Source organism: Nomascus leucogenys, chromosome 4 (assembly GCF_006542625.1).
Source record: "Nomascus leucogenys isolate Asia chromosome 4, Asia_NLE_v1, whole genome shotgun sequence".
Taxonomy (NCBI): Eukaryota; Metazoa; Chordata; class Mammalia; order Primates; family Hylobatidae; genus Nomascus; species Nomascus leucogenys.
In genome coordinates this window covers 76821302-76843631 of record NC_044384.1, presented here as the reverse complement: position 1 = coordinate 76843631, position 22330 = coordinate 76821302, and the positions used below count along the sequence as shown (strand labels likewise).

Genomic DNA, 22330 nt, shown 5'->3' with positions numbered 1-22330 from the left:
GAAGGATAGTAAGGCAGCTGCTTAGTAAGGCCTCACGCTGATCACAAGCTCCAGTGGGCAATTATATATGTCTTTGATTAATAAAAAATGGGGCAATGAATGAATAGTTAATCAATGCAGTCTGGCGGGAAGGCTCTTTCAGAACCTGGGGGACGGGGGTGAGGCAGGGAGTCATCTAAGGGGTCTTTGGGAGTGAAAATACGGGGCAGTCTTGCAGGGGATGGTTTCTGAAAAGCCCTCAGTCCTGGTTCTTGGCTCCCTGATTCTGTGGTTGGGATTTTTTTGGCAGCTCTGGGAGTGTGAAACTGGGAGAGAGGGTTGAGCTGGTGAGCAAATAGGAAAAATATGTTCCCTGCCCACCCAGCGGTCAAGGCAAAATGCACAAATAGAGAGAGTGTGTGTGTCCCTATGCCCGCATGTGCTGTCTGTGTGTCCTCTGGGTGCTGTGTGTGACATTTTCCCTAGGTGGGCCTGAGCAAGTAACAGCATTCAACTAACTTGGTTAGGGGAGGCAGAGGCAAGGGGGCTGGGAGGCTGAAAGGCAGCGAGGAGGGAGGGAAAGACACCGCTGGGGTTATAGGGGGTTCTAGAGGGAGAAGTTTCAAGAGGGAGAGGTAAAAAGGGCCCAGGAGGCTGTGAGCAAGGGAAAAGAAGAAGGAAGTGATGGAGAATGGGAGGCCTGCCCCAGCCCCTTCCGGGCGGGCAGGAGGGGGCGGAGGCGAGCAGGGGACTGGGAGGGGCTGCGTGAGGCGCGAATGCGAACCTGGCCCGCGCGGAAAGGGCGCGGAGAGCCCCGGCGCGGAGCAGGCGGGTAGGGCGAGGGGTCCCCTTTCGGGCGCCATAGGGCGCCGAGCCCGGGCTGGCCCCTCGGGCTTCTCTGCGGGGAGGGCGGGCCGCAGGCTGGAGCGGGGTGCGGAGGCTGGCGGGGAGCGGCCCCCGGAGGCTTTCCTGGTAGAAGTTGATGCGAGGAAGGGCGGCGGGGACCAGGTTTGCGAGTCCTAGGCGAGGGTCATGGGAGTTGGGGGTATTTCTGGCAGTAGAATGGCCTGCGTCGTGACTAAACTAGCCCTGTGACCTCGGGCAAGTTCCTAAAATCCGCGGGAGCTTTTGTTTCATTGTCAGTAAACTGAAGATAACACCAACTTGGTAGCGGGAGTTTGTGTCTTCTGTATGAAATCTCCCTGCCTCTGCACCTGGTTGAGTTGCCGTCATTATTTTAGTGGACGGTATTCAGAATTCGAGCGCAGGAGCTCCGCTTCTCCATCTGCTCCCGGGGAGCTATTGGTTAAGTCGTTTATCTCACCTGTGACTCCAGGTGGCCATCAAGACCTGCCTCTCTACTTGCCACGTGGTTACTCAAATGCAGTGCCTAAGATGATGTATTGGAGTATTTATTCCCCACATTTGCTGCCAGCGGCTATGATCATCCTGCCTCTTAATGCACCCCACAAATAACTCTAGTCTACCTTTCCCTTTCCCTCTGGCCTCCTCTTCCAGCAGCCTCTGTCTGTATTCTACAGGATCCAGAGAATCACCCGCTGTTGGTTTTTGCCCAGGCCTGAAACAGAACCAGAGAGCTACGGGAAAGGAAGGGCTTGGCTTGCCAGAGGAATTTTCCAAGTGCTCAAACGCCAGGCTTACAGCGCCGGTGATCCGTCCAGGAGGACAAAGTGGGATTTGAAGATCCACTCCACCTCTGCTCATGGCGGGCCAGGGCCTGCCCCTGCACGTGGCCACACTGCTGACTGGGCTACTGGAATGCCTGGGCTTTGCTGGCGTCCTCTTTGGCTGGCCTTCACTAGTGTTTGTCTTCAAGAATGAGGATTACTTTAAGGACCTGTGTGGACCAGATGCTGGGCCGATTGGCAATGCCACAGGGCAGGCTGGTAAGGGCAGGGATGACTTTTCTAAGGAAGTTAAGTCTGGCTCCCAGGTGGTGGCAAGGAGCAGGAAGGACTCTGTCCCCTGCCCACCCCTCTTTCTATGATGAGAGGAAGGGTCAGCAGCCCTCACCCCACTTGATCTGGGAAGTGCCTGGGAGGGAGGCATCAGCTCCTGAGGGGTAATTAGGGGCAGCCACATTTAAACTCAGCTTAAGGGACAAGTTTTCGACCGACAAGCTGTCCGAGGTGGCGGGGAGACCAGGCTGTGTGCTCATTTGGCAGGAAGGCTGGGATGCATGGGACACATTTTTTCTACTCCAGACTGCAAAGCCCAGGATGAGAGGTTCTCACTCATCTTCACCCTGGGGTCCTTCATGAACAACTTCATGACATTCCCCACGGGCTACATCTTTGACCGGTTCAAGACCACCGTGGCACGCCTCATAGCCATGTAAGTCACAAAGGCCCAGCCCAGGCAAAGGTGGGTGAGAGGAATCCTTCAGGCAGCAGCCTAGCTTGGAGTGAAATCCAGAGTCAGGCAGCCCGGCCACCCTGCCAGGTACCACACCTGCAGCTCGCTCCCAGCAGCTGTTAGGAACAGCCCCAGGCAGTGGGACTCTCTCTAGACTTGCCCACTTCACCACAGCCCCGCTTCCATTTCCTTACCTCTTTCCCTGCTCTGCATAAATGTGGCTTCCCTATCACGTGCTGAATTGAGCCGGAGGCCAGGCTGACTTCCTGTAAGGGCTGGCTTGGAGCCAGGGTTACAAAATTAGCAAAACCTAAAATTGCTCTTCTCTTCCTTTACCCCGAGGATCCTTGTCCTCATCCCCTGCACAGCCTCACATCCAGGTTGCCCAGGCTTCATCCTCACCCTCCTCACCGCCCGCCCCCCACCCCAACAGCCAATCACTCCCTAGGGGCTTAGCTAATAGGAACTTTCCTTGGTATTGCCACTGGTGGAATTTCAGGTCCCTTCTGACTGGAGGGGAGACTGTGGGGGTTTCCTGTGCAGATGAGTCAGAAGGTTCGGGACGTGATCTCACACACACTGTGTTGCTGCATCCTAATCTCGTGCTCTGTGGCCAGGCTCAGTGATAATCAGCGGCCTGCTGGGGGCTGATACAGCTCAGAGCAGGTGCTCCCAGGGAGGCACATGTGAGATCAGCTGTCAGAGAGAGGGACGGGAGGGCTGGTTGGGCCTGCCTTTCTGGAAATAGCCAGAGAGTAAAGCCAGTCCCTTACAATTTAAGCGTTTGGATGCAGTATGACTGTACCTCAGTCCTTCTTGGTCGTTGGCTCCCTGCTACCTCCCCTTTCCTTCCCTTCCTTTGTTCCCTCTCTCTTCTCCAGCCTTAGGATATTGCTTTTTATTTTTTACTCCATGCCTTACAAGACCCCCAGATGCTAAGGGAGCCTTATAACCTTGGGACTGTAGTCCTGAAATCATAGCACTCTGAGCTAGATCAGTCCAATCATTTCTTTTTATAGAAAAGGCTCCTGAGGCCCAGAGAAGGACAGCGCCTTGCCCAAGGTCACAGAGTGAGGAGGAGTTAGAACTCAAGGCCTTGATTTGCAGACCAGGCACTAACCCCTTTCTCCAAGGGGTTGGGCTGTTGGGGCTTCCAGGTGGGAGGACCTTCGCTTTGCCCATTCTGTCCTGGCTAAGTCCCAAGCCAATCACATCATCAGCTGAGCTCATTGTCCAAGACTCCCCATGCTAGCCTTGGGCCTCAGAATGAGCAAAATGCACTGTCCATGAGGTCAGGACCACATCTCAATCTCATCGCGGCTGCTTGTGCCTGGTTTTGAGCCTGGTGCTCGGAGGCATCAGTGCCCGTTGCATCCCAGGCTGAGGGTGCGGTCAAGTCCTACAGTTGTGGGCTGGCTGAGCAGAATCGTGTTTTTTCTCCCAGGTTTCTCCATCCTTGACAGTATTCTGCTTTTCCTGTTCTGTGTTTCAGATTTTTCTACACCACCGCCACACTCATCATAGCCTTCACCTCTGCAGGTGAGTGCTGTCAGGTGGGTAGGAGGGATGCAAGCTCAGGGGCACCTGGTGGCTGGGGCAGGTGCAAGCAGAGGGCTATAGGCAAGACATACAGACCACATGGTTATTCAGAGATCTGCAGCTTGAAAGAATCTTGGAAGGATCTTGAGCTATTGCTGGTATGTGAAAACAGTTTAGTCTATTGAGAAAATGTGAAAAGCAAGGATGATGGAGGTATTACTTCAGAGAGTAGAATTTATTCAAAACTTTACATCTGGCCAGGCGCAGTGGCTCACTCCTGTAATCCCAGCACTTTGGGAGGCTGAGGCTGGTGGATCATCTGAGGTCAGGAGTTCGAGACCAGCCCAGCCAACATGGTGAAATCCCTTCTCTACTAAAAAAATACAAAAATTAGCTGGATGGTGGTGCATGCCTGTAATCCCAGCTACTCAGGAGGCTGAGGCAGGAGAGCTGCTTGAACCCAGGAGGCAGAGGTTGCAGTGAGCCGAGATCACACCACTGCACTCCAGCCTGGGTGACAAAGTGAGACTCTATCAAAAAACAAACAAAAAACCCTAAAAACGAAACAACAACAAAAAACCTTTACATCCTTCTTGTATGTGTTAAAATGTTCTCTTTTTCTTTTTAATGAAATGATTATATGAATGACTATTTTGAAAATATCCTTACTTAGTAGGGTAAAAGCTGACAACCCTATTGTACTCAAAATCTTTGTTTTCAAATTTCACCAGTCTGTAAGTCTGGAACTCCAATCTGGTTTATTCTCCACCACCCTTCCACCCATTACACAGAGGAGAAACGGAGGCCACAGAGGGACCCCTTGCAAAGACACGTCCATGGCCACAGAGAAAGCGAGTGGGAGGTGGGCCTGATGTGCAGGCCTCCTGATCCCTCACTCTTCTTTCTCTCATTGCCTTGGTTATGGTGGCCACGAGATGCCTCCCAGTGTTCCTCCCTAGTGTCAGACCCATGGCTCAATTTTTGGCTTAGGAAGGAAGGTACATTACCCTTGTGTGTGTAAGCTATGCTAAAGCCCGACAGCATCATGAGATTGTCTGCACTCAAGCTGGGCAAACACAGAGGCTGAGTGTCTTTGTCCACACAGATCTCATGAGATGGCCCAGCACCTCAAACCAATTATTTCAAACCACTCTCCTTATCAAACCAGCATCATCTACTCTAAAAGCCTGTAAATGATTTTTAAGCAACTGAATGTGGAGGTGGTGGCTGGGTAATGTTTGACTCCTGCTTGCAAATCGTCTGAGCAACAGTCCTCCTCTTCCTCCATAATATAGGGCTTTTCAGTTTTGAAAAAAGCACTGAGCCCACAAGGACTCTATTGTGAAAGGAGTCTCCAACCTTTAGTAATAGGAGAGATGTACATTTTATAAAGACAGAAATTGAATGGCAAATTGTGTGAATACTTTAAAATTAGCTCTTGGCAGTGCTTCTTAAGGTATAGCACGGTAGTTAAGAGGATGTTAGGGGCACACACATACTACATGAACTACACTAACAAACATCAAATCACCTGGTAGAACAGCTATTCCCTTTTTATTTTTCTTTTAGTCCTTCTGATTTCATGAAAGAATGTCTTGATGTGGGGCCAGTGTGATTTTAACACTGATGGGAAGAGCAGGTCTTAGGCTTTGAACATTCTAAGGGCAAATGCATCCAGCTACAATTGAATAACATTGTTTTCCTTTCATTGTATTTATTTTGACAGTTACTTTCTATTCATGACAAGCAATGCCGGTGTTTTCATCTATAGTAGTGATATAAAGTGTCCTTTAAAAATAGATATTTTTTGGATAAAAGTGAGTCAACTTAAAACATTTTAGCAAATAATAGGACAGGCATAGGTTGTGGCCAGAATAATGGTGGGCAGAAGTCTGGTTTGGGGAGGAATAATTGGTCAAGGGTTCCCCTAGCTCAGCTCTTGAGCTTTTCTGCTGTGGTCACACACTTACCAGACCTGTTATGACCATTTATTTGCACGCCAGTCTATTTAAGGGCAAGGAGTATCTGATTCATCTTGCATTTCCAGTGCCAAGCACAATGCCTGGCACCAAGGAAGTGCTCAGAGTTTAGTGAACAAAGAAAAGACCATGGTCCTTTTCTCACTCAGTTCTTGTAGCACCTGAGGCAGGAAGAGCAGGAACTGTCATTCCCATTAAACATAAGATGAGTGAGGCTCAAGGCCAATACCATCAATCAGGGGATGGGCTAGAGGGTTGAGCCAGGGACCTGAGTCCAGGGTCCTCTTTTCCTAGAGTGTCAAGGATGAAAAGGAGAGGCGGCTTGTGGTTTACTGAGGGAAGAGAGAGGTGGCTTCACTTAGAGCTCTGCCTCTGTCTATAGACTTCCTGGCCTGCCACAGACTGAGGACTAACTTTGGTTGGGAAGAAGGTGGCTCAGAAGACTTCCACAGAGATATCTGGGGAAGCCTTGGCCAGTATCCTAAAAACCCTTGAAGGATGCTGGAACGCTGGCTAGAATTGGGGCCTGGACACCAGGATTTTTGGGAATTTGGAGCAGGTGGGAGCAGAGTTTGGGGCTCCATGTTTGGGTTGCACTATGACACTACCCTACCTTTGGCTTTTTTGATGGTCCAGGCTCAGCTGTGCTGCTCTTCCTGGCCATGCCAATGCTCACCATTGGGGGAATCCTGTTTCTCATCACCAACCTGCAGGTGGGAGCCTTCCCTAATCCCAGGCACTCGGTGGGGTGGAGGGAAGGTGGAGGGAAGGAGAGACCCTTTTGTATAATTGGCTGCCTCAGATGGGGTTGGCCCAGGCTGAGGTGGGAGCTCTAGCAGTGGAGGGTGAGTTTGGGTATAAGGAGGGTCTGCCACATGCTGCGTGCTCAGGAAGTATCTGTTTCATGAATAAATAAGTGATCCAGGCTGGTCCTATCATCCCCAGATTGGGAACCTATTTGGCCAACACCGTTCGACCATCATCACTCTCTACAATGGAGCATTTGACTCTTCCTCGGCAGTCTTCCTTATTATTAAGGTAACTATAGCAACAGCCTACTTTCATTGAGCACTTGTATATGCCAGACGCTTGTCTTGTGAACCTGCATTATTTCTCTCCATCAACTCGGTGAGGTAGGTACTTTGTTACCCCCATTTTACAGATGAAGCATTTGAGTCTCCTAGGTTAAAAAGCTTGTTGAAGGTTCTGCAGCTAGTAGCCATGATACTGGAACTTGAACCCAGGCTTGTTGGTTCTAGAGCCTGAGCTTGTAACCGCTAAGCCCCTTCTTCAGACTTGCCCAAGCTTTTGTGGCAGTGGTCATGATGTGCTTGGGTCAGTGTTGGGCAGAGGCTGGGGGCCCTTTAGAGTGGGGCGTTTGCTGCTGTGATCTTCCAGTTTGGACAAGAAGGTGGCAAGTGGCTAGTGGGTACAGCAGGGGCAGACACAGAGGCTTGTCCAGCTGTCCCAATGGCTGATGTTTGGGTATCAGGGGATGAACTGTTGCCAAGGCTATTAGAGGTCAATCAGCAACCATTCTGCCTTATTCATTGCGAACGGTTTTATCTGGGCAGTGACCTGCTTAGCGCAGGGGATGAATCCCGATTGATCAAAGCCAACCATGGCAATCCGTTTACCCCTTGCTAGTGATGGATGGAGGTCAGCATATGATCCTGTCCGTTTTAATGAGATAAAGGGAGTGTATATAGTAGAAGACTCAAGGGGACTTTTCTTCCCTGACGGAAGGTGAAAGCAGAGTAAAAACAAAGTCTTCCTCTTTGAATGTTGCGGTGTGAGGATGTGATAGCTGGAGTTGTGGCAACCATGCTTCAATTATGAGGCAACAAGCTGGAGGACTAAAGCCAGCACACCACAGATGGCTGAGCGAAAGGAAGGGAAGAGTGTGGATCTCAAGCTGCCCAACCTGGGACTTCTCTCTGGGCTTAGTGTTAGGCCACAGGCAGTTGGCATTGCCTTCGGGTTATGGGGGCAGAGAAGAGGATCTCTGGCAGTCACTACCCAGACATGAGTCTAGCTTAGTCCCATAAGCTTTGGAGGTTTGGAGGGTTATGCAGAGACTGAGCCCCTGGGGCACTCAAGCCTTTCTACTCCTGGCATAAGAGTCACTTTCCAGGTTCTCCCTCCTTCCCCTGGGTATGCCTCCCTTTCTTTCCTCTCTCTCTTTTTTTTTTTTTTTTGAGTTGGAGTCTCACTTTGTCTCCCAAGCTGGAGTGCATTGGTGGGATCTTGGCTCACTGCAACCTCTGCCTAGTGGGTTCAAGCAATTCTCCTGCCTCAGCCTCCTGAGTAGCTGGGACTATAGACGTGCCACCACACTGAGCTGATTTTTGTATTTTTAGTAGAGACGGGGTTTCGCCATGTTGGCCAGGCTGGTCTTGAACTCTTGACCTCAAGTAATCCGCCTACCTTGACCTCCCAAAGTGCTGAAATCACAGGCATGGGCCACCATGCCCAGCCTCTCTCCTGTCTCTCTAGAGTTGGAAGAGGAAAGGGAGCAGGAGCAGGAATTCTTAGTTTAATATGACTTTGCTGCTGCTTACTCTGACAATTCATTGAGCAATTCACTGCACCTCTCTGGACCTCAACGTCACTCTCTGTAAAATGGGAGGAGGTTGGGCTGGGTCAGTGGTTTTCAAACTGAGCTGTTGAGGAACTTAGGGATTCTCTTTGATGTCATGCCAGTCACCAAGGAGAATAAAGAGGGAGATGACTGGCAAGCTCCCCATTGATGTGTTTTGTAAGTTGAATTTTTGTGTAAAATTTTCTTTGAACAAAAGGCCTTTGCTGTCATTGGGGGAAAAAAGGCACTGGGCTAGAAGATCTCTGGGGAGCCACATGAGGAGGCTCCACCGGCTGTGGGGATGGGTCATATGAGGACTCCTCTACTGCCGGGTGTGTCTTGGGGTGGGGGCATGTGTGTACCAGGTGTCCCTAATCAGCTTACAGGATGGTAGGTGATGGCTTGTACTAGGACTCCTTAGAAAACAGGGTTCCAGCCCCTGCCTCTTCTGCTGATGTTTTTGTGTGCAATAAAATATACATAACATAAAATTTACTATCTTAACCTTTTTTTTTTTTTTTTTCAAGACAGAGTCTCGCTCTGTTGCCGAGGCTGGAGTGCAGTGGCAGGATCTTGGCTCACTGCAACCTCCGCCTCCCGGGTTCAAGCGATTCTCCTGCCTCAACCACCCGAGTAGCTGGGATTACAGGTGCATGCCACCATGCCCCACTAATTTTTGTATTTTCAGTAGAGACAGGGTTTCACCATGTTGGCCAGGCTGGTCTGGAACTCCTGGCCTCAAGTGATCTGCTTGCCTCAGCCTCCCAACTGGGATTACAGGCATGTAATCATGTAATCATATCCTCTCACCTCAGCCTCCCGAGTAGCTGGAATTACAGGCAGGCACCACCATGCCCAGCTAATTTATTTATTTATTTTTAGTAGAGATGAGGTCTTGCTGTTTCCCAGGCTGGTCTCAAGCTCCTGGACTCAAGCAATCCTCTTGTCTTGGTCTTCTAAAGCACTAGAATTACAGGCAGGAGCCACTGAGGTCGGCCCTGCATAGTGCTCTTAAAATTCATCCATGTTGTAGTGTGTATCAGAATTTCTTTCCTTTTTTTTTTTTTTTTTTTTTTTTTGAGGCAAGGCCATGTTTCATTGTCCAGGCTGGGGTGCAGTGGCCCAATCATGACTCACTGCAGCCTCAAACTTCTGGGCTCAAGAAATCCTCCCACTCAGCCTGCTGAGTAGCTGGGACTACAGGTGTATGCCACCACACCCAGCTAATTAAATAAAAATTTTGTAGAGAAGAGGTGAGGGTCTCACTATGTTGTCGAGGCTGGTCTTCAACTGGGCTCAAGTGATCCTCCTGCCTCCCAAGGTGCTGGGATTGTAGGTGTGAGCCAGCATGGTGGCCTCCTTCCTTTTTTAAGGCTGAATAATATTCCATTGTGTGTATAGATCACATTATGTTTAGCTGTTCATCTGCTGATGGACCCTTAGTTTGCTTCCATCCTTTGGCTATTGCAAATAGTGCTGCTGCGAATGTGGGTGTGACACTGACTTTTTCCTCCTCCTTCTGCAGCTTCTTTATGAAAAAGGCATCAGCCTCAGGGCCTCCTTCATCTTCCTCTCTGTCTGCAGTACCTGGCATGTAGCACGTACTTTCCTCCTGATGCCCCGGGGGCACATCCCATACCCACTGCCCCCCAACTACAGCTATGGGTAAGGACTATCTGGTGATCGTGGGCCAGAGCCCCTCATGGGCCCTAGGGTGGGATGGATAGGGCAAAGCAGACCTGTCACAGGAGAGGAGGAGGACTGGAGCAGTGCATCTGTTAGCTATTGCTGCATAACAAACTATCTCAAAACTCAGCAGCCTAAAACGTTAAGCATTTATTATTTTTCACAAGTCTGTGGGTAGCTGGCTAGTTCCACTGATCAAGGCCAGATGTGGATGATTTTGACAGGACTCATTCATGCATCTGATCATGTGGAGGATTACATGGGGACTGGCTATGCCAGGATGGCCTCACTCACATAGGTTTGGAGTGACAGGGATGCCTGGGTCACGTGGCTGTCATCCTCCAGCAAGCCAGCGTGGGCTCATTCACACCGTGATTTCAGGGTTCTGAAAGAGTGCAGAAATGCACAAGTGTTCTTGAGGTTTAGGCTTGGAATTGGCACAGCCACTTCTGCTGCATTCTTTTGGCTGAAGCAGTTCACAAGGCTGGCCCAGATTCAGGGCATGGGGAAATAGAGCTGCAAAGTCTCATTCAAATGGGGGGAAATACAGAGGAGGTGAAGAAATGTGATCATTTTTGCAGTCATTGCCACAAGGAGTAGAGGAAGGGCGTTCCTTTGCTTCTCACTTACTAATTGTCAGACCCCATGTGCTCTCTGATTTCATCCTCACAATAATCCTCTGAGATATCCTTATCTCCATTTTCTAAATGAAAAAAATGAGGCTCAGAAGGGTTAAGTCTGAGCCATCTTTCTGTTGCTAGGAAGAGGCAGAGCTGGGATTTGAACCTGGACCTGCCCTACCCTTTTCATGCTTCCTAAACTTCGCTGCATATTAGAGTCACTAGATTCACATAGAGATCTTAGAAAAGGAAGCCTGGCTGTCACCTCCAGACATTCTGATTTAACTGGTCTCATCTGCAACCTGGGCATCAGGGTGGCTAAAAGGTGATTCCAAAGTGCGGTGAAATGTGGGATTCACCATACTATTCCCTCCAGTCTGAGTCTCAGGTTCAGCTCACAGTCCTTGGCCTTGCTGGTGGGGCTTTTGTTTCCATAGCCTGTGCTCTGGGAATGGCACCACGAAGGAAGAGAAGGAAACAGCTGAGCATGAAAACAGGGAGCTACAGTCAAAGGAGTTCCTTTCAGCAAAGGAAGGTGAGCCCTGCTGGCTAACCCATCTCTCCTCCAGACCCAGGCCTCTCCTCGTGCCTTTCCTGGCCCCTCACCTCCAGAGCTCCCCTAGGGACCCGGAATCAGGAAAGGCAGGACAGAAAAAGGGCCTTAGGCATCTTCCCAACCCCCTCACTTAATGGAGGGTCCAGGACTTTTGTCTCTTTTCTGTCCCTCTTTTTCTCTCTTTCGCATCCCATCACTTCCCCACCCCTTGAAGCCTGCCTTCCATGGGTTGCCTTCCCTTCCCCCTACTCCTCGGCTCTGCCCTCTTCTATGATGCCATTGCACTAAGTCTGGTGCAGTGCCCCTATTTCTCCAGGTCTCCTGGGTCCACTCTCTCTTATTGTCCCAACTCTATCACTGCTTCCTTTCCTTCCTCTCTGTTCTGCGTCTTTGGTTACACACATCACAAACCACAGCTAGCTACAGTAGAAATAAGAACGGGGTGGGAGAGGAGATGGGAAATGCAGGTCGAAGGACATAAAGGAGCAGATGAGCAGGATGAACAGGCCTAGAGATCTAATGCACAGCATGAAGACTGTAGGTCATCAAACTGCATTGTGTTTGGGACTTTCCTAAACAAGTAGATTTTAACTGCTCTTGCCACAAAACAGGTAGAAATGTGAGATGATGGATATGTTAATTTGCTTCACTGTAGTAACCATCTTAGTAGCTATATGTGTCCTATGACCTCATATTGTATATCTTAAATATACAGAATAAAACTGATTTTTTTGTTTTTATTTTTACCATCTGACAATTGGATCCAAAACATGTATTTATTTGTTCATTTTAAAGAAAGAAGAATAGGGTTCTGGGAAGCTTCCAAAATCAAGGGAGGAAATTGAACTTGCCAGGGTGTAGGACCTATTTTAGATTAGGTCTGTCCTAATCTAAACTCATGGCCGGTCTGCCTTGTTAGGAGAAACCATCTCACTGGTTAACCTTGAGAGAGGAACAGAACACTGAATTCACGGTCCCATCTGGACCATGAAGATTAGGGTAGAGGAAGATTTCCCAAGGAAACTCAGGATACTGGTACTAGAAGAAAGGGAGGTGCTGAGGAGCAGGTTAGAACAGAGTATCCACACTCATTCTCCTCTCCCTTCTGACTTTCTCCTCTCCTTGTCGTTCCTTTCACCTTTCTGGCTGAGAAAGATCAGGAAGGTATTACTGCAAGAAGTGTCATTGACCAGGCTGTGAGAGACAGATCGGATTTCAATAGACAGAGAAGAACACAGAGGGTCATCCAAGGTGGTAGGGCCAGCATGACAAAGCAGGGAGGTGGGGATGTGTGAGTCCGAGGCAGGCGCAGAGCACGCAGGGTGAGTTCTGGGAGCCAAGGGTAGAAGGTGGGCCCGGACCTGAAATGTTCCATTGAAGCCTCGACACTCCCTATCCTACCTGTCCACTTTCCTCGTAATTCATGCCCAGATCCTCCTTTCCCCATTAGAGACCCCAGGGGCAGGGCAGAAGCAGGAACTCCGTTCCTTCTGGAGCTACGCTTTCTCTCGGCGCTTTGCCTGGCACCTGGTGTGGCTGTCTGTGATACAGTTGTGGCACTACCTCTTCATTGGCACTCTCAACTCCTTGCTGACCAACATGGCCGGTGGGGACATGGCACGAGGTATGTGGTGGGGCTGGGAGGTAGCCCATCTGCATGTCCCAGCTGGGAACACAGAGCCTCCCAGCGGGGCTGTACACACCAGAGGAGGGTCTGATGGTGTGGGGAGGAGGGACGTGCAGACAAGGGTAAGGTGGGAGAGTCCCTGCCTGGAAGGGAGTTTTGGAAACTTCTCATCAACCAACCTTTCTCTTTCCTGTGCAGTCAGCACCTACACAAATGCCTTTGCCTTCACTCAGTTCGGAGTGCTGTGTGCCCCCTGGAATGGCCTGCTCATGGACCGGCTTAAACAGAAGTACCAGAAGGAAGCAAGAAAGACAGGTGAGATGCGGAGGAGGGCAGGGGTTGGTCAGGGAACCAGGAAGGGAGGTCTTCATTTACCGCATGACATCTTCTCTCTTTCTCTTTTTTTTTTTTGCCTTTTTTTTTTTTTTTTTTTGAGATAGAGTCTTACTCTGTTGCCCAGGCTGGAGTGCAGTGGTGTGATCTCAGATCATTGCAGCCTCCTGGGTTCAAGAGATTCTCCTGCCTCAGCCTCCCAAGTAGCTGGGATTACAGGCGTGTGCCACCATCCCCCACTAATTTTTGTCTTTTTAGTAGAGACGGGGTTTCACCATGTCAGGCTGTTCTTGAACTCCTGACCTCACGTGATCTGCCCACCTCAGCCTCCCAAAGTGCTGGGATGACAGGCGTGAAGCACCATGCCTGGTATTCTCTTTTGTTCTTAACCCTGTCTAGTTGCACTCATTCATTCATTAAAACACTAGTCACTGAGTGATAGTTATGTGTCAGCCATGGTGCCAGACACCAGGGATTCAATGACAGACAAGATAGATGTGTTCTTTTTCTCAAGGTATTCTCAGTCTAGAAGGTGGAGAAAGGCAGGTAATCAGGCTATAATCCATGAAGCAAACCCACAGGGGGCCATGGGGGGCACAAAGGGCACATAATCTGTTCTAGGTGAGGATGGGATTGGTGTCAGGGAAGGCTTCCTGAAGGAAATGGCATCTAAGCCAAGACCTGAAGTGTGAGTAAGGAGGGAGGAGATGAAGAGGTGGGGCCTTGGAAAGTGGCCCAGGAGCACAGAGGGGTCAAAATGGTGAATGAGAGAGTGAAACATTGAGGAATCTGGGCAGATGAGTGGGGCTGGCTAGGGCACAGAGCACTGGGGAGTCTTAGGAAAGTGGCTGGAGAGAGAGAGGTAAGAAGGGGTCAGGCTGTTTACCACATCAGGGAGTTTTGGCCTGATCCTTGGACCTGGTTGGAGGAGTAGAGTATGCTCAGGTATTTTAACCTGCTGGGTCAGGAGGGACAAAAGTAGACTAACATTTTGCATACTTATTTCATCTGTCCCTTCCCCCACCCATGCACCTGCTTCTCCCACACCTGCTAGAGTTTTCAAAGCAAATCTCAGACATTGTATCATTTCATCCGTAAATATTTCTCTATACCCATAAATGTGTCTCTAACAAATAAGGCCTCTTTTACTTAAACATCACCATAAAATTATGATCACACCTAAAAAATAACAATAATTTCTTCATATCATCTACTGTGCAGTCACTGTTCAAATTCCTCCAGTCATTTCAAATACATCTTTTTACAGTTGGTTTGTTCAAATTAGGATCCATGCCTGGTCCATGCAGTGTATTTGGTTGCTGTGTCTTCTATAGCTTTTAAAATCTAGAACAGTCCTCCCCCCCACCTTTTCTTGTTTATTTGTTGAAGAAACTGGGTCATTTTCCCATATTTTGGATTTGGCGTTGTTTTAATGTGTCATTTAAAAGTATTCCTTTCCTTGGGTATTTCCTGTAAACAGCAGGATTAGAAGCTTGGAGGAAACACAGTTTAATTTTTTTTTTTTTTTTTTTGCCATGAATAACTCAGTGGTAGAGCTATGGGTTTCCTCTGGTCTCCCGTCAGCAGCCCCTGGTGTCTGTTGTCTTGTTACGATGTTAAGATTGATCAACTGGTTTAGACATTGCGAGTCTCAACCATCCACTATAAAGTTTCCCATCAACCATATACTTAGTGATTTTAGGAGACATTAATGATCAATGCCTAGGCCCATTATTTTATTAGGATCGCAAAAGGATGATTTTCTTTTCTTTCTTTTTTTTTTTTTTTGAGACAGAGTCTCACTCTGTTTCCTAGGCTTGAGTGCAGTGGCGTAATCTCAGCCTACTGCAACCTCCGCCTCCCAGGTTCAAGCGATTCTCCTGCCTCAGCATCCTGAGTAGCTGGCATTACAGGCGCCCACTAGCTGGCTAATTTTTGTATTTTTAGTAAAGATGGGGTTTCACCATGTTGGCCAGGCTGGTCTCAAACTCTTGACCTCAGGTGATCCACTCACCTCGGCCTCCCAAAGTGCTGGGATTACAGCCACTGCCCCTGGCCAAAAGGATGATTTTCTATTTCTATCTTCTGCTTTTAATCACTAGAATTCTTCTAGAAAGAAAAACATTCCTTACTATTTTGTTACCTAGAAATAAGTGCTTGGTTTACACGTTTATTTACCAGTTCGAAATATGAGTTGGTGCTCTAGTGACCTCCAGGGATGGCTACTAATTATTTCTTTTATAAAATTTCATTTTAAAATATATTTGACTTGTTTCAATCTGTTCTGTCATGATTCTTCTTGATGCTCAAATTGTCTCACCTTTGGCCATTGAAAACTTTACTAACCCAGAATCTTTGTCTTTTAGATGAAATCACATTATTTCTAGACAGTTTCCTTACTTTCTAGCGCAATTAAATGTTCAGGTCCATTTCACTAGTTGTGTTTCCTGCCCCAGACCTGAAATTGTCATTTTTTCCCAGCTAGCCCTGGGTTTCTTTAATTGGAAATGGTATTTAGAGACTAAGTCTGGATGCTGAGGTTTCTTATTGCTCCTGGATTGTCACTGCTTTTGGGTTTTGGATAGAGTTAACATATATATAATTTTTTATAAGAAAAATATAAATACTTAATACTGACATTTTTATTCAAATTTTTATTTCCTTGATTTTACATTTGTAGCCCTTTCTCTTCCTCTGATAATCTTGGTTCCTAACATATGCATATATAAATGTACAAACACATATATAGTATTTTAAATATAATTACTGGTTTTAGCAATATCGATGTTACTTGATAACAATACAATTGCTAAATACTGTTGCTACTTCTTTGTTTCCTTTTTTCTGTCCTTCCTTATTCCTTTCTCATCCTTAGGGTATACCCCATTAGAGATGTACAGTCAAATTGCCATATTTTCTTTTTATTTTTAGGGATGAGGTCTCACTCTGTTGCCCAAGCTGGAGTACAGTGGTATGATCATGGCTCACTGCAGCCTCAACCTCAACCTGGGCTCAAGCGATCCTCTCCCTTCAGCCTCCCAAGTAGCTTGGACTACAGGCATGCACTACCATGTCTGGCTAATTTAAAATAATTTTTTTTTTTTTTTGTAGAGGAAGGGTCTTTGTTGCCCAGGCTGATGTCTGACTCCTGGGCTCAAGCAATCCTCTTGCCCTGGCCTCCCAAAGTGTTGGGATTGTAGGTGTGAGCCACCACACTGGGCCAAATTACTGATTTTAAGGGTCACCAACTTGGTATAGAGTTATGTTCATTGGTTTCATTTTATTTTGTTTCTGATTTTTAAAGATTGTTTTACTTGTTTTCTTCCTATTATTATTTAATTTTATTTGTACATTTCAGACATTTACAACAATATCAGACATTTACGTTTTCCCAAAGCTAAAACTGTGAAACAGGATATATTCAAAGAAGTTTCGTTTCCCTCTCTGTTTCTTGTACCCCTTTTCCTCTTCTTTAGGTAACTATTTTTATTTTTTTAAATATAAACATTATGTAGGTGTATATACATGTATTAGTCTGTTTTCATGCTGCTGATAAAGACTTATCTGAGACTGGGAAGAAAAAGAGGTTTAATTGGACTTACAGTTCCACATGGCTGGGGAGGCCTCAGAATCATGGCAGGAGGTGAAAGGCATTTCTTACATGGTGGTGGCAAGAGAAAAATGAGGAAGAATCAAGAGTGGAAACCCCTGATAAACCTATCAGATCTCGTGAGATTTATTCACTATCACAAGAATAGCGTGGGAAAGACTGGCCCCCATGATTCAGTTACCCTCCCCCACTGGGTCCCACCCACAATACGTGGGAATTCTGGGAGATACAATTCAACATGAGATTTGGGTGGGGACACAGCCAAACCATATCAATACATTTCCCTCTCTTTTAGATAAAAGGTAGTATACTGTATACACTATTCTGCAGGGTTTGTTTTTTTTTTTTATGTAACTCTATCCTGAGGGTGCTCTGTAGCAGGGACCTCTCATGCCTTTTAACCACTGCCTGGGTCTCCATTACATGGCTGCAGCGTAGTTGCCGCAGCATTCCTGTGCTGATGGCTATTTGGATTGTTTCCAGTCTTTTGCTATTACCAGTAGTGTTACAAAGAGGATCTGGCTACACGTTCAGGGCGGGGAGGGGCAGATGTGTAGCCTGTCAGGAGGGCATTGCAGTAATCCATGACTGAGTTAATGGTGGTTTAGAGCTAGGACGAGTCAGTGGGGTTGGACAGGAGTGGGCGCATTTGAATGATATGTAGGAGGTGAATGGTCAGCATTATTGATGAATTTGAGGGGGTCATGTGGGGAAAGGATTCGAGGATGACTCCCAGGTTTCTGTTGGGACAGTGGATGGATAGTGGCTCCTCCCCTTTTGCCAATTTTCCTTGGCCCTTCCCTGACTTCTGTTGGGTTGGCCTACAGAGAGCCTCTTTTTCCTCTCTGTTCGCCCAGGTTCCTCCACTTTGGCGGTGGCCCTCTGCTCAACGGTGCCTTCGCTGGCCCTGACATCCCTGCTGTGCCTGGGCTTCGCCCTCTGTGCCTCAGTGCCCGTCCTCCCTCTCCAGTACCTCACCTTCATCCTGCAAGTGATCAGCCGCTCCTTCCTCTATGGGAGCAACGCGGCCTTCCTCACCCTTGCGTAAGTGGCCTTGGGGCGGGCTCTGTGGAGAGGGACACACTGGGGCAAAGAGAAGCTGGAGGTAAAGAAATTGGGATGTGAGGCTGGGCCTGGAGGCAGTCAGGTACGGGAGACTGGGTTTGGGGGCAGGTGTGGAGGGGGTGAGACCAGAGGTGGTGGGAAGGATAGAACATTCATGCACTTGAGCCTTTACATCTGCGGGGCCCTCTCCCTCTGTTTTCTACCTGGTGAACTTGTATTCATCCTCTGAGGCCCACTTCTGTTCCAGTTCTCCAGGGAAGAGATGGAAAAGTGTCTTCCCTTCTTTGTGTCCTTAGTACTCTAGTCTTACTTCCTTTGCTAGTGCATGCATTGTCTGGCATACCATCCATTTACGTGCCTGTCTTTTCTTCCCTGGTGCAGCCTGCATGAGGGTCCTGTCTGTTTGTCCAGGGCCCCGCATGTGCCTTCTCTGGGTTCTGTGGGTCAAATGTCTGAGCAGAGGTGAAGAGGGAAAGGCCAGACAGGTGTGGTTGGAGGGCAGGCCTTGGACAGGGGAGCTGGGGACAAGTGGCCGACAGAGCCCCCAGAGGCCAGGCTCCTGCGTGGAGGGAGGGTCCCTGAAGCTCACTGGAACCCCTCTGGTTTCTCTCCCCAGTTTCCCTTCAGAGCACTTTGGCAAGCTCTTTGGGCTGGTGATGGCCTTGTCGGCTGTGGTGTCTCTGCTCCAGTTCCCCATCTTCACCCTCATCAAAGGCCCCCTTCAGAATGACCCATTTTACGTGAGTACTGGGAAGATGGGCATCTCTGGCGGGAGGCCTTGGCCTTAGGCCTCGGCTGCCTCAAATCTGGCTGTGATGGCCTGGGTATGTAGCATGACGCAGCTTCCCAAAGGGTCTGTGTTATTCAAGTATTTGGGGCAAAAATATTTGTGTGTGGGGGGAAACAGACATTCTGGAGCAGGGTGGGAAATTCTCACAAAACTTCAAGCAAAATCCTGAGACCTCAAAGGTGTTTCCTGCTTGTGGTGAGTGCAGGCCCACCCTGGCCTCTCCCATAGGCCCACGCAGGGTTTCCACAGTTGGCCCCAGGGACAGGAGCTCTGTGCTGTCACCTCTCTGTCCTTACACCTGGAGGGATGCTCTGAGGTCCTGCTCTAGGAGGTGGGCATGACTCTCCTGCTCTTTGCAGAAACTGAGGCTCAAAGAGGTTACTTATGTGTTCAGAGGCACCGGCTAAGGAGCAAAAGTCAACTTTGAATTCTGTGTTTTGACCACTGCACAGCTCTATTTGTCTCATTTTTTATTTTTAAAGCAGCAAATCATAGAATAGGAGTTTAAATCCATCACTTGGAGAAAAGAAAGACTAAATGTTTTTGTTTTTGTTTTGGAGACATGGTCTTGCTCTGTCACCCAGGCTGGAGTGCAGTGGCACAATCTTGGCTCACTGCAGCCTCGATCTCCTGGGCTCAAGCGATCCTCTCATTTCAGCCTCCTGAGTAGCTGACTCTACAGGCATGTGCCACCATGCCCAGCTTATTTTATTGTATTTTATTTTAATTTAATTTAATTTTATTTTATTTTATTTTGATTTTTTTGATAGACACTGGGGTTTCGCTATGTTGCCTGGACCGGTTTTGAATTCTTGGCCTGAAGCGATCCACCCGCCTCTGCCTTCCAAAATGCTGTGATTACAGGCGTGAACCACTGTGCATGGCCAAAAGAGTAAACTTGAAATCTGAGGCGAATGACTTGATTGTGATATCAGGTGACCTAGTAATCAGATGTGTATTCTAGCTGGTGCCTCTACCAGCTTCCCATGTGACCTTGAACGTGTCACTGAATGCTCGCTAGGCCTCTGTTTCTTTATCTGTGAAATGGCCTTGATATTCCTCCTCTACCCCACCTCATAGTGCAGAATGAAAAGTAACTGAAAGTCCTTCCTCCAGGGCACCATAGTGTCTGGGTGAAAAGTAGAATATAAACTCTGTAGACTTCTGGTCGCTTCATTGGTCATGGAATAGACCAGTGCTTGCTTCATTGAGCAACAGTTCTGTTGTTCAGAATTCCTGGATTTTACCTCACTTCTGCTCTCCCTGCAGGTGAACGTGATGTTCATGCTTGCCATTCTTCTGACATTCGTCCACCCTTTTCTGGTATGTCGGGAATGCCGCACTTGGAAAGAAAGTCCCTCTGCAATTGCATAGTTCAGAAGCCCTCACTTTTCAGCCCTGATGATGGTTTTGTTCATCTTCCTCCACCTTTGAGGACCTCGTGTCCCAAAAGACTTTGCTTATCCCAGCAAAAAAAAAAAAAAAAAAAAAAAAAGAAACAAAACACACACACACACACGCACGCACACAAAATAAAGACATATTTAACTGTTAACAAGGACGTCTGAGCAGCAAGAAAAGAATCTCAGTTGCCAAGCAGATTGATATCACAGAGACTCAAAGCAAAGGCATGTGGAACTTCTTTATTTCAAAACAGGAGTGTCTCCTTGCACTTAGCCTTGGCAGACCCTTGACTCCAGGGGAGATGACGTGGGAGAGGAAGTGTGTCAACTATTTCTTTAGGCCTGTTTGGCTCCGAAGCCTATGTGTGCCTGGATCCTCTGCCACGGGTTAAATTTTCAGGTGAAGAGTGAGGTTATCATGGCCTCAGCTATGCTTCCTAGCTCTCCCTCAAGAGTGCAGCCTTGGCTAGAGAACTCACAGCTCTGGGAAAAAGCGGAGCAGACAGGGTTCCCTGGGCCCAGTCTCAGCCCAGCCACTGATGCTGGATGACCTTGGCCTGACCCTGGTCTGGTCTCAGAATCACTTTTCCCATCTGTAAAATTGAGATGAGTTTTGGTGTTGAAGGTTCTTCCTGGAGCAGATGTCCTAGAAGGTTTTAGGAACAGTGACAGAGTCAGGCCACCCCAAGGGCCATGGGAGCCAGCTGACCTGCTTGACCGAAGGATTTCTGACAAACCATCTTTGGGGATGTTTTCCTCTTCAAGAAGGGATATAAGTTATTTACTTTGGGCATTTAAAAGAAAATTTCTCTGGGGAATAATTTTATAGAAAAATAAAGCTTCTGTGTCTAAGGCAACTACTGTTTCCATCTCTCTAGGCTTTGGGCCTGGGCTCTGTGTGTGTGTGTGTTTATGTGTATGTGTGTGTTTCTGAGGAGGCCCTACCCTGGCATGAGAAGAGGGTAGGGAATCTGGCTACACATCCTAGTGTGGCAGCTGGACCCAGAGGTGGGGCAGGAACCCTGACTATGATTCACCCCGCTGGTCGTGGGATGTGGGCCCAGAGACTTCCTCCCCCAGTAACCTCTCTGCTTCCTCTTCCTCTCCACATCCTTAACCTTCAGCAGAACCCTACCCCTCACTCCACATCCCCAGCTAGAAGTGCTGGATGGAATCAGAAAGTCCTAGTTTGAGTTTCAACTCTGCCCCTCAGCAGCTGGGTAAGCCCCTTAACCACTCTGAGTCACTAGTTGCCCACCTGCAAAGTGCAGTTAATCATTTCTATCTCCGATGGCGATTGTGAGAATGTAAAGTCATTGTGACTGCCTAGCATGTGGTAGGAGCACATGAGGGTTTGCTCCTGTGTTTACTCATGACCCTTGAGGAGGATGGGGGCAAAGAGGGAGAAGTTGAGGGTGCCGGAGGAGAGATGGTAGGTAGGTGGGATGGGAGGATCTGGGGCACACCTGCTGTCTCATTCCCACCTTGCTAGGAGGGGCTAGGAAAGAACGGTGGGAGGCGGGGGGATGGGGGTGGAATGCAGGGGGCTGGCAGGCAGGTTCATCCATCCATTCATTCAACAAATGTTTATTGAGCACCTGCCATGTGTCAGGCCCTGTCCTGGATGCTGGGACTATAAAGATGCAGAAGGGTCTGAAGCCCAGCTCTTCCTTCTTCCTGTGGGTGTCGGGGTGTAATTTCCAGGGGCCCAGGAGCCTGGGTCTGAGGGTGGACACCAGAGTTCTACTGGTGTCTGTGAGCAGCGTCTAAATCTAATGGATGGGTTTGGTCTTGTCACCCTGCTCAAAAGCTTTCAGCAGCTCCCCACTGTCCACAGAACAAAAACCCAGATGCTAGCCTGGCATTCAAGGCTGTCACTATTGTGATCTCAACCTTTCCCCTGCCCTCTTTACCTCCTACCAACAGCGGGGCAGAGCCCATCCCTGTGGACCAAGATTCCCAGTCTCTGGGTCTGTGTGTGCACCAGTTCCTCTGCGTGGGCGGCTCACCCTGCCTCAGCTTGTGAAATCCATCTGGTCTGCTGGGATCCTGCTCAAAATGTCATCTTCTCCAAAAATCATTACTCAGGCTTTCCAGCATGTCTGAGTCCCTGGCACTTGGTCACACCCTTCCTGGTGACTGGCATTTGCCTCCACATCATGACCCTCCCACCCTTTGCCTGGGCA

At 48.4% G+C, this 22330-nt stretch overlaps 1 protein-coding gene across 2 annotated transcripts; it reads left to right on the top strand.

Moving 5' to 3' along the window:
- Positions 1–1393: 1393 nt before the first annotated feature.
- On the top strand, positions 1394–21001 carry SLC43A3 (solute carrier family 43 member 3). 2 transcript variants are annotated; one of them, XM_030810825.1, is made up of 12 exons: positions 1394–1886; positions 2205–2334; positions 3848–3894; positions 6510–6586; positions 6819–6911; positions 9980–10119; positions 11198–11295; positions 12767–12940; positions 13142–13258; positions 17744–17930; positions 18568–18691; positions 20011–21001. In XM_030810825.1, the coding sequence occupies exons 1-12, from the start codon at positions 1703–1705 to the stop codon at positions 20113–20115; spliced, it is 1476 nt and encodes a 491-aa protein (XP_030666685.1). In that variant the 5' UTR covers positions 1394–1702; the 3' UTR covers positions 20116–21001. The 2 variants fall into 2 exon arrangements, with proteins under 2 accessions (XP_030666685.1, XP_030666686.1); XM_030810826.1 differs by having other exon boundaries at positions 1489–1886; positions 2166–2334.
- Positions 21002–22330: the final 1329 nt, after the last annotated feature.